The following is a 12,021-nucleotide window of genomic DNA, read 5'->3' as shown; positions in this document are numbered from 1 at the left end:
AACCACAGCTAAATGCAGCACTAACCTTTGATGATCTTCATCAGATGACAATCTTAGGACATTATGTTATACAATACATGCATGTCTGTTCAATCAAGTTCATATTTATATCAAAAACCAGCTTTTTACAGTAGCAGGTGACTAGCATGTGACTAGCATTCCCACCGAACACTTCCGGTGAATTTACTAAATTACTCATGATAAACGTTCACAAAAAACATAACAATTATTTTAAGAATTATAGATACAGAACTCCTCTATGCACTCGATATGTCCGATTTTAAAATAGCTTTTCGGTGAAAGCACATTTTGCAATATTCTAAGTAGATAGCCCGGCATCACAGGGCTCGCTATTTAGACACCCAGCAAGTTTAGCACTCACCGAAGTCAGATTTACTATAAGAAAAATGTTATTACCTTTGCTGTCTTCGTCAGAATGCACTCCCAGGACTTCTACTTCAATAACAAATGTTGGTTTGGTCTCAAATAATCCATTGTTATATCCAAATAGCGGCGTTTTGTTCGTGCGTTCAAGACACTATCCGAAAGGGTAAATAAGGGTTACGAGCACGACGCATTTCGTGACAAAAAATTTCAAAATATTCCATTACCGTACATCGTGCAAATACTGCCCCCTAGCCCCAACAGGTTAAATTCTACAACCACCTAAAAGGAAGCGATTCCCAAACCTTCCATAACAAAGCCATCACCTACAAGTTGGTCTGCAAGCTGGTCTTGGGGCTCTGTTCACTAACACAAACAGACCCCACAGAGCACCAGGACAGCAACCCAATTAGACCCAACCAAATCATGTGAAAACAAAAATATAATTATTTCCAATGTGACAAGTAATTAACAAAAAAACTGAGCAAACTAGAATGCTATTTGGCCCTAAACAGAGAGTACACAGTGGCAGAATACCTAACCACTGTGACTGACCCTAACTTAAGGAAAGCTTTAACTATGTACAGACTCAGTGAGCATAACCTTGCTATTGTGAAAGGCCGCCGTAGGCAGACCTTGATCTCAAGAGAAGACAGGCTATGTGCATACTGCCCACAAAATGAGGTGGAAACTGAGCTGCACTTCCTAACCCCCTGCCAAATTTATGACCGTATTAGAGACACATATTTCCCTCAGATTACACAGATCCACAAAGAATTTGAAAGCAAACCCAATTTTGATCAACTCCCATATCTACTGGGTGAAATACCACAGAGTGCAATCACAACAGCAAGATTTGTGACCTGTTGCCACAAGAAAAGGGCAACCAGTGAAGAACAAACACCATTGTAAATACAACCCATATTTATTTGTATTTATTTTCCATTTTGTACTTGAACTATTTGCACATAATATGACATTGGAAATGTCTATTATTTTGGAACTTTTGTGAGTGTTGTTAGGTTCTAAATAAAGAGTAAAAACTCACGGACAATTAGTAAAGCTCAAACCAAGTTTATTCACCCAAAGGGTCAGATAGCTGAACAGACAAAGACATGTTCCCACTAGCACGAGTATATATACCCCAATTTGGGTGAAATCTCCTCCTTCCCTCTAAACATTACATCTTTATTGCAAGGCAGGAAGTTAAGTGGTGTGGGTAATTAACAGTTGCTTCTCCCTTAATGTGACCTGACCTCGGCCCCCATTCCTCACTAATCCACATCTCTCCATCCTTATCATTGACCTCAAACGTGATTGCCTTTCCTTTACTCAGTACATTCCAAGCCCCTGGCTCATATCCAACCTTAATTGACCCCAACATATACATTCCTCCTACAGATAACCATTCCTTTCTGGTCCACAGGATACCTGATGATTAACAATATTTCAAGTTTAGAAGTCAGAACCAATCAGGGTAATATTTAATGTACATTTTTATTGTTTATTTCACTTTTGTTAATTATCTACTTCACTTGCATTTTCAATGTTAACATATGTTTCCCATGCCAATAAAGCCCTTGAATTGAGTTGAAATGAATTGAAATTGAATTGAGAGTGAGAGTGACTTACATGTAACCTTGTAGTCTTCAACCATAGATGTTGACCATGAACACATACACAATTTAGTGGTCATGGACAGTGGTGTAAAGTACTTAAGTAAAAATACTCGAAAGTACTACTTAAGTAGTTTTTTGGGGTCTGTACTTTACTTTACTATTTATAATTTTGACAACTTTTACCTCAGTACATTCCTAAAGAAAATGATGTACTTTCTACTCCAAACATTTTCCCTGACACCCAAAAGTACTAGTTACATTTAGAATGCTTAGCAGGACAGGAAATTGTCTAATTCACACACTTATCAAGAGAACATTCCTGGTTAGCCCTACTTCCTCTGATCTGGCGTACTGACTAATCACAAATGCTTAGTTTGTAAATGATGTCTGAGTGTTGGAGCGTGCCCCTGGCTATCCTTAACTTAAAGAAAATGTTGCCGTCTGGTTTGCTTAATATAAAAAAAATTGAAATTATTTATACTTTTACTTTTTATACTTAAGTATATTTTAGCAATTACATTTACTTTTGATATATTTCAAACCAAACCCTTTTAGACTTTTACTCAAATAGTATTTTACTGGGTGAATTTCACTTAACTTGAGTCATTTTCTACTAACGTATCTTTACTTTTACTCAAGTATGACAATTAGGTACTTTTTCCACCACTGGTCATGGTCAATGAATGATTTGCCCCAATTGCATAATAAGAGGCCATATCTAGCATTGACAACACACCCTGTTCCTTTCCTTTCTCACTGTTCAGCCATGTATGTTGACCATGAACACAACCACAAGGTGGCGGTTGTGGTCAACAATTTACTAGTGTATCTGATCATACCCCAGTTACATAATCAGAAACCACATCTAACATTGACCATACACCTTGTTCCTCTCCTTCCCTTTCTTCTTTTTCAGCAAAGCGTGACCTGTGTGTGTGTTTGTGTGTAGCTGTGTGTGCATGCACGTCTGTGTGTGTGGCTGAGTCCACGCCTACGTGTGTGTATGAGCATGATCTCCATAGGTTATCAATCGGCCCCAGCCCTGGAATAATAGAATAAGTAGGGCTGAATTTACTTTGGACAACGACCAACAAGTTTGTAGGCGGTTGCTGTTCCTGGGTTGAAAATGACAGATTCGGCCTGGGGGCTTCACAGCTTCTTCACAGCTTCTTCTTCAGTATTTGGTGGAGAGAAGACTGGCTGAATACATTTACTTCTACTGGATATTTTAAAGCCTTTGCACCTCTAGCCTTAGAACTGGTCAGAATTGAAGGAATGATGGATGGTGCTACATTTAGGGAAATTCTTGTGGGAAACCTATTTCAGTCTTCCAGAGATTTGAGACTAGGGCAGAGGTTCACCTTCCAGCAGGACAATGACCCTAAGCATACTGCTAAAGCAACACTCGAGTGGTTCAAGGGGAAACATTTAAATGTCTTGGAATGGCCTAGTCAAAGCCCAGACGTCAATCTAATTGAGAATCTGTGGTATGACTTAAAGATTGCTGTACACCAGCAGAACCTATCCAACTTGAAGGAGCTGGAGCAGTTTTGCCTTGAAGAATGGGCAAAAATCCCAGTGGCTAGATGTGCCAAGCGTATAGCGACATACCCCAAGAGACTTGCAGCTGTAATTTCTGCAAAAGGTGTCTCTACAAAGTATTGACTTTGGGGGGGTGAATAGTTATGCACGCTCAAGTTTTCAGTTTTTTTTGTCTTATTTCCCTGTTTGTTTCACAATAAAAAATATTTTGCATCTTCAAAGTGGTAGGCATGTGTAAATCAAATGATACAAAATCAATTTTAATTCCAGGTTGTAAGGCAACAAAATAGGAAAAATGCCAAGGGGGTGAAGTCTTTCGCAAGCCACTGTATCATTCTTTACTCCCTAGTCATTTCTAAACTGGTTAAACCATACTGAACACTGCACTTACCATTTTTTCAATTCACTACAGTGAAACATGGCAAAATCAGTTTGAATGCCCAACTAACTCAAACTTTTCTCCTCATTTGCAGTGTAATCCCAGGCTGTAGTGATTGGAGGTTATTTTTTTGCCTAGATTTGCATGAGATTAGTCTTGTCAGAAAAACGTGGCTGGACCACAACACTGATCGAGTCACTAAATCCTGATTTGGGGGAACGATGGAAATGGTGCCATTCCCATGGTCCAGTGTGGATGTCAGAAGAAAAACTTAACCCCCAAAAATTATTGACCTGAACATTTTCAGGAACTGCAAAAAAACTCCATATTTGACAATTCATACACATACTAATCTCGGTTAACTTCTTTGGGCTATGTGGGACGTTAGCGTGCCACCTGTGGCGCACCCTATCAACAGCAGGTGCATTTCAAGAGCGGCAAATTTGAAACCAAATAAATGTCAAAATTCAAGTTTTTCAAACATACAACTATCTGGCACCCTTTGAAAGATAAACATCTCCTTAATCTAACCACGTTTTCCGATTTCAAAAAGGTTTTACGGCGAAAGCATAAAGTTAGGTTATGTTAGGAGAGTACATTGACAATAGCTGTGTGTAGTGTATTGTCAATTCAAAGACAGGCGTCACCAAAACCATAAAATCAGCTAAAATTATGCACTAACCTTTTACAATCTCCATCAGATGACACTCCTAGGACATTATGTTAGACAATGCATGCATTTTTAGTTCTATCAAGTTCATATTTATATCTAAAAACAGTGTTTTACTATGGCGTTGATGTTCAGGAAATCGTTTCCCTCCAATACCGGCAGTCAAGTCATCACAACAAAATAATTAATTAATATTAGAAAACATTGGTAAAATATTATATTGTCATTCAAAGAATTATAGATTTACATCTCTTGAACGCAATGGACTTGCCAGATTTAAAATTAACCTTACTGGGAAATCACACTTTGCAATAATCTGAGCACTGCGCCCAGAAAAATACGCATTGCGATACAGACTAACCGCCATGTTGGAGAGATCTAAAATCGAAAATACTATGTAAATAATCCATTACCTTTGATTCTCTTCATCAGATGTCACTTCCAAAGAATCCCAGGTCCATAACGAATGTAGTTTTGTTCAAAAAAGCTCATCATTTATGTCCCAAAACCTCCGTGTTGTTAGCACATGATCTAAGCCAGCCGGACTTCACTTCACATCACGAACGGAAAAAATATATTTACGTTCGTTCAAACATGTCAAACGTTGTATTGCATAAATCATTAGGGCCTTTTTTAACCAGAACATGAATAAAATTCAAGGCGGACCATTGGGTTCTCTTTTAAAACGTTTCGGAATGAGAGTACCCACCATCAACTCGCGCGCCAGGTGTCTAATGGGCCATCAAGTTCCATGGCTCTTATTCGGCCAGATCTCACTGTAGAAGACTCAAAACACTTTGTAAAGGCTGGTGACATCTTGTGGAAGCAATAGGAAGTGCCAAAATATTCCTCAGCCCCTTTGTTTTTCAATGGCATAGGCTCAATGTCAATTCAACACATCAGGTATCCACTTCCTGTCAGAATCTGTCTCAGGGTTTTGCCTGCCAAATGAGTTCTGTTATACTCACAGACACCATTCAAACAGTTTTAGAAACTTTAGGGTGTTTTCTATCCATATATAATAAGTATATGCATATTCTAGTTACTGGGTAGGTGTAGGAGGCAGTTAAAAATGGGCACATATTTTTTCCAAAATTCTCAATGCTGCCCCCTAGCCCGTAGAGGTTAACCCAGAACTAAAGTCTTCGGTAATAGGTCAGATGCTCAATTAAGTTCTGGGTCCATACATGATCAGAGAAGAGATAGGATCAGAACCAGAATGAAGAGCTCCACCCTCTCTCTTTGTAAATTACCTGAAAGTCTGTGCGCCAAATGTCCCTTTCCCTGGGAAATCATGATTTGTCCAAAACACTGTAAGTAATGCTGCTCCTAATGCTGCTCGTTATCTCACTCATCCCGTTGTATCATGAGAGATCTACAGATACCATTTATGTTTACGTAGTCTGTCCATGAGAGATTACAAACATACAAACATGCAACTTCAGAATCTATTTGGAATACATGTTCTTGATCCTAGAGTCATGAAATGTTCAGAGTACATATAGGGGATTCATTGCCATCAAATCATTTGAAAAATGTAAATGGACAGAAAATGGAGTTTGGAGATTTTCTTCAGACAGTGATGATAGTATTGGAATTTTTTACTACAGTGAAACATGATGAAGATGCTTATTTTATTTATTCCGTTATATCTCGCTAGCAATCAGGAGTTAGACGAATAGGATGGAATTTTTTTTCTGCCATTTCAGTATGTTGGGGTTTATTGATGTGAGACTATAGTGTTGGGGGTTTGTTGAAGTGAAATGAAAGATGAGGCACAATTTGTGTGATGAGTTTGAACAGTGTTCTGAATGATGAGTGTCTTCATTTGCCTGTGTAATCAATGTGTTTTACAGACACCAAATGGGCCTTTCACACTTGTGGGGCAGGGGGTTCAGAGGGGCCCACCCCAACCCAGTGTAGCAGCTCATATCGGAACAGCAACATCAACGTTACCGTGGCAACCAGAAGCCCATTCAAAGGCATCCAAATCTGGAGGGTGCCGGAGACCGGCAGCTACAGGTAAATCAAAACAATGGCTACATCTCAATAGTGTTAAGTGGTTTCCTTTCATGGTAGGTGTAACATATAGGCTGAATCTCAATAGTCTAAATTGGCTTAATTGCATGATAGGTGTAACATACAGTATAGACTGAATCGTGATAGTCTGAATTGGCATTAACGGTAGGTGTAGCACAGTCTCAATCTCAATAATCTAAATTGGCCTCCTTTCATAGTAGGCGTAACAAAGGGGCTGCATCTCAATAGTCTAATTTGACATCCTTAGGAGAATGTCCAATACAGATTTGCTTTAGACACTCATGCACAGACACACTATCTATATATCTCTCTCTCTCTCACTCTCCCAAACCTCAAGCGGCCTTCAAAGAATCCATAGCCTCGCTCTCTCGTCCACGGACAGCAATCGTCTATCCTTTCCACCTCCTTAAATGAGCGGGGCATTACTGGCTAACCAGAGTCTTTGGGTTAGAGAGTGTGGCTCTAATGGTTAATTAAATAGCATGACTCACACACTTATTACACCCGGCTCCAGTAACCCACAGTCACAAGGTGATTAAGAGGCTTCATATATATATATATATCCCTCTCTCTCCCTCTCTCTCTCTCTCTCTCTCTCTCGGCCATCTGTTAATTGCTGCAGATACACTGATATATGCATGTGTATGCCCTCTATATCTGTCTGCACCTCAGGTTGTTCCCTGTGTCAGCATTGATGTCGTTATTTTTTTTTCCCCTGTCCAGACGCTGTTCCTGTTCTATTTCATTTTCATGGCCATTGTTTATGAAATGTTCTCCCTGTACCTGCTTCTCGTCTCCAGCGTCGATCCTCACAGAATGCTGACACAACTAAAGGAAGCATCAGGGAGTTTTTGTTTTGGTTGGTGATGTCGGGTCCAGGTGCCGTCGCTGATGGAATCGGGGGTTCCGCTAATGGAACTCGTCGGGCTTCCACGCCTTAGCTGGCTTGAGAGGTCTTCTTGCCTCGGTTGGCGTGGCAGGCGCCCACCCCACATCATACTTCAGCCAGCCCATCAGGCTCCCATGCCTTAGCAAGTTCGTCAGGCTCCCATGCCTCAGCCAGCTTGTCCAGTGCCCATGCCTCGGCCGGCCTGTCAGGCTTGCCCAGGTGGAACACCGAGTGGCGCCCCTCGAGGGGGAGGGGGTACTGTCACGCCTGTCCCGCTCCCCCTCTCTGGCGCTGAATATTGGACTCAACTGGACTCCATTATTTTGGAGATGACCCCCTCTATATCTGTTTTTTCCCCTGTCCAAACGCTTTTAATATTAACAACATTAAAGATCAGCGCCACTGTTCGCCCACAGCGCCGATGTTATTGATATTGTTTTGTTCATGAAACAGAGAGAAGTATGCAGCAGTGCATATTCTGCTGTGCAAGGATGTCAGAGGAATAAAACAGTGTTCATTGTTTGCAGTACCTTATTTGTTGTTGATATATTCTAAACGGCCTTGGCAGTTTCACCAATTAAGTATTTTAGCTTTAAAGGTGCAAAATGTAGAAATCAATCTGCCATTACCTGGTTGCAAAAATGTTGTTTATGTGACAAAACAAGTAGAGAGAATCACTCTGAAATATATATACAGTACCAGTCAAAAGTTTGGACACATCTACTCATTCAAGGGTTTTTAAAACTTCTTTGGGATTGGCGCCCCTTCCACGGGACGGTTGAGCTAACGTAGGCTAATGTGATTAGCATGAGGTTGTAAGCAACAAGAACATTTCCCAGGACATAGCCATATCTGATTTTGGCAGAAAGCTTAAATTCTTGTTAATCTAATTGCACTGTCCAATTTACAGTAGCTATTACAGTGAAAGAATACCATGCTATTGTTTGAGGAGAGTGCACAATTTTGAACATGAAAAGTTATTAATAAACAAATTAGGCACATTTGGGCAGTCTTGATAGAACATTTTGAACAGGATTGCAATGGTTCATTGGATCAGTCTAAAACATTGCACATACACTGATGCCATCTAGTGGCCAAAATCTAAATTGCACCTGGGCTGGAATAATACATTATGGCCTTTCTCTTCTCAGTTAGATTTGAGTATGTCATTTTCGGCAAAGATATGGTTTCCGGATACTCCCCTAAAGCCCAGCTCATTGGATATTTAGCTAGCTTTGTTTGACAACAGCCAGTGGAAAATCAGAGCACCAAATTTAAAACAGCTAAAATCTCATAATTCCATTTTCTCAAACAATCAACTATTTCACACCATTTTAAAGTTAACTTCTCATTAATCTAACCACATTGTCCGATTTCAAAAAGGCTTTACGGCGAAAGCATAAAATTTGATTATGTTAGGACATAAACTTCACAAAAACCCAAAACACAGCTAAATGAAGCACTAACCTTTGACGATCTTCATCAGATGACACTCCTAGGACATTATGTTACACAATACATGTATGTTTTGCTCGATAATGTTCATATTTATATCCAAAAACAGCTTTTTACATTGGCGCATAATGTTGAGAAATGTTTTCCCTCCAAACCTTTTAGTGAATCAGCACAATGAGCACACATAGTACGTAAATGCTCTACGTAAACATTGATCAATATAGAAGTGTTATGCACAGAATTATAGATACACTTCTCCTAAATGCAATCGTTTTGTCCGATTTCAAAAAAGGTTCACGGCGAAAGCACAATTTGCAATAATCTGAGTACAGCCCAGATGACACCAACAACAAGCAAACAGAAACCCGCCATCTTGGAGTCAATAACACTAAGAAATTACATTATAAATATTCACTTACCTTTGATTATCTTCATCAGAAGGCACTCCCAGGCATCCCAGCTCCACAATAAATGTTCAATAAAGTTCATATTTATTTCCAAATAATCCATTTTGTTCGCGCGTTAGGTTCACTATCCAAATCCACTACGCGCGTGCTTACTTAGTCCAGACGAAAAGTCAAAAGTTATACTACAGTTTGTAGAAACATGTCAAACGATGCATAGAATCAATCTTTAGGTTGTTTTTATCATATACCTTGAATAAAATTCCAACCGGACCTATCCGTTCTCTTTTGGAGTGAATATGAACTCAGCTCGCTCCCAAGTCATTGTGCGTGACTTGAGCCCATGCCTTATAATGGGACACCAGTTTACCATAGCTGGTATTCCCTTCAAATTCACCATAGAATCTTCAAACACCGTTCTAAAGACTGCTGACATCTAGTGGAAGCTTTAGGAAGTGAAAAATGAACCCTAAGTCATTGTATACAGTCAAGGCAATCACTTGAAAGGACTACAAGCACCAGACTTTCCACTTCCTGCTTGGATTTTTCTCAGGTTTTGACTGCCATATGAGTTCTGTTATACTCACAGACACCATTCAAACAGTTTTAGAAACTTCAGAGTGTTTTCTATCCAAATCTACTAATAACATGCATATTCTAATTTCTGGGACAGAGTAGTAACCTGTTTAAATTGGGTACGTTTTTCATCCGGCCATGAAAATACTGCCCCCTAGCCCTAAGAGGTTTTAAGCTTTCAGCCGATATGAGACACTTCTATGTACCGACATTTGTTTTTACTCTAAAACTGCGATCTTGATATAACGCGCTGAATGATTTACAACTGTCCCGTTGACGGAAAGCCGATCTTTAGGACAACAATAAGAAGAAGAGACTTGCTTGGGCCAAGAAACACTAGCAATGGACATTAGACCAGTGGAAAAATCTGTCCTTTTGGTCTGATGAGTCCAATTTTTAGATTTTTGGTTCCAACCGCCGTGTCTTTGTGAGATGCAGAGTAGGTGAATGGATGATCTCCGCATGTGTGGTTCCCACCATGAAGCATGGTGGAGGAGGTATGATGGTGTGGGGGTGCTTTGCTGGTATCACTGTCTGTGATTTATTTAGAATGTAAGACATACTTAACCAGTATGGCTACCACAGCATTCTGCAGCGATACGCCATCCCATCTGGTTTGCTCTTAGTGGGGGCTATCATTTGTTTTTCAAGAGGACAATGACCCAACACACCTTCAGGCTGTGTAAAGGCCATTTGACGAAGAAATAGAGTGATGGAGTGCTGCATCAGATGACCTGGCCTCCACAATAACCCAACCTCACCCAATTGTGATGGTTTGGGATGAGTTGGACCACAGAGTAAAGGAAAAGCAGCCAAGAAGTGCTCAGCATATGTGGGAACTCCTTTATGACTGTTGGAAAATCATTCCAGGTGAAGCTGGTTGAGAGAATGCCAAGACTGCAAAAATGTCATCAAGGCAAAGGGTGGCTACTTAGAAGAATCTAAAATCTAAACCGTATTTTGATTTGTTTAACACTTTGGTTACTACATGATTGCATATGTGTTATTTCATGGTTTTGATGTCTTCACTTGTATTTTACAATGTAGAAAATAATACAAATAAAGAAAAACCCTTGAATGAGTAGGTGTGTCCAAACCTTTGACTGGTACTGTATATATAAAGATCGTATTTTCAGTTGTTTGAAGCTGGAGTACATAACCAAAATTAAAAAGACTCAAAAGCTAACCTTAGGGACGGGAAGCATAGAAATAGTGCACATAGAACGGATCTACAGCTTATCAGACTTGGTTGCTATGGGGATGACAGATCTATAACTCACATTTCTATGTACATTTGGTGGGGTAGCGCACAACGCTACATGCTAGACCTTTAAGTTAAATTATTTATAATGCCTTATGCACTGGCGGTTCATGCCTTTCCGTTTGTGTGTATGTCCAAAACAGGATCACAGCTTGTGGGGCGGCTGGAGGTCGCAGTGTATTGACCATGGCCAAGTCACATGGTGTCCAACTCACAGCAGACTTCCTGCTTCAGGAGGGTGAGTTGCTTCACATCCTGGTGGGCCAAAAAGGAGAGGACGCCTGCCCCAATGTGAGTACCATCTTCCCCAAAACTATTCTGAATAAATGTCAAGGCTCAACACTTTCACACTTATGCCTCATCCCAAATCAGTCACTATCTCCTACCTCCTAGGAAGGCACTTAGATCTAAAAGGACTGAGTAGATCCAAAAAACATTTCTCACCCCAGGACACTTCAACTGTTTACTTTTCATGGAAAATTAAGGAAAAGGAGCACTCTGTTTCTGCATCGATCAGAAAGATTTATTGACAGGACAAACCATCACCAGTTAAATGGTTCTGGGTTTATTCATATTTTTTGGGGGGGATGAATTGCGTTCGGGTATACCTTTTTCCAGGACTCTGTAGATCTAAGAGGACTATATCTATAAGAAGGGCCTGATAACTTAGGGGAAAAAACAAATACAATGAAGACAGACCAAGGTAAAACCAGGGTTCTTAGTCCAGTGTATTTGGGGCTAAAGTAATGCTTAATTTTGCCTTCTTATAAGCCAGGTGGAATCGTTGCTTTATCACTTATAC

The 12,021-nt window shown here is 40.1% G+C and overlaps 1 protein-coding gene across 1 annotated transcript in view; it reads left to right on the top strand.

Moving 5' to 3' along the window:
• LOC115202792 (ALK tyrosine kinase receptor-like) overlaps window positions 1-12,021 on the top strand; it is a 217,754-nt gene that overhangs the window by 87,912 nt on the left and 117,821 nt on the right. Inside the window, exons 8-9 of the mRNA XM_029766822.1 lie at window positions 6,451-6,616; window positions 11,363-11,510. Coding sequence (XP_029622682.1) covers window positions 6,451-6,616; window positions 11,363-11,510 — 314 coding nt within the window. The remainder of the gene's footprint in view (window positions 1-6,450; window positions 6,617-11,362; window positions 11,511-12,021) is intronic.

The sequence above is a fragment of the Salmo trutta genome, chromosome 12 (genome assembly GCF_901001165.1).
Source record: "Salmo trutta chromosome 12, fSalTru1.1, whole genome shotgun sequence".
Taxonomy (NCBI): Eukaryota; Metazoa; Chordata; class Actinopteri; order Salmoniformes; family Salmonidae; genus Salmo; species Salmo trutta.
Note: the sequence above shows the minus strand (reverse complement) of the source record. Positions and strands in the feature narration are given on the sequence as shown.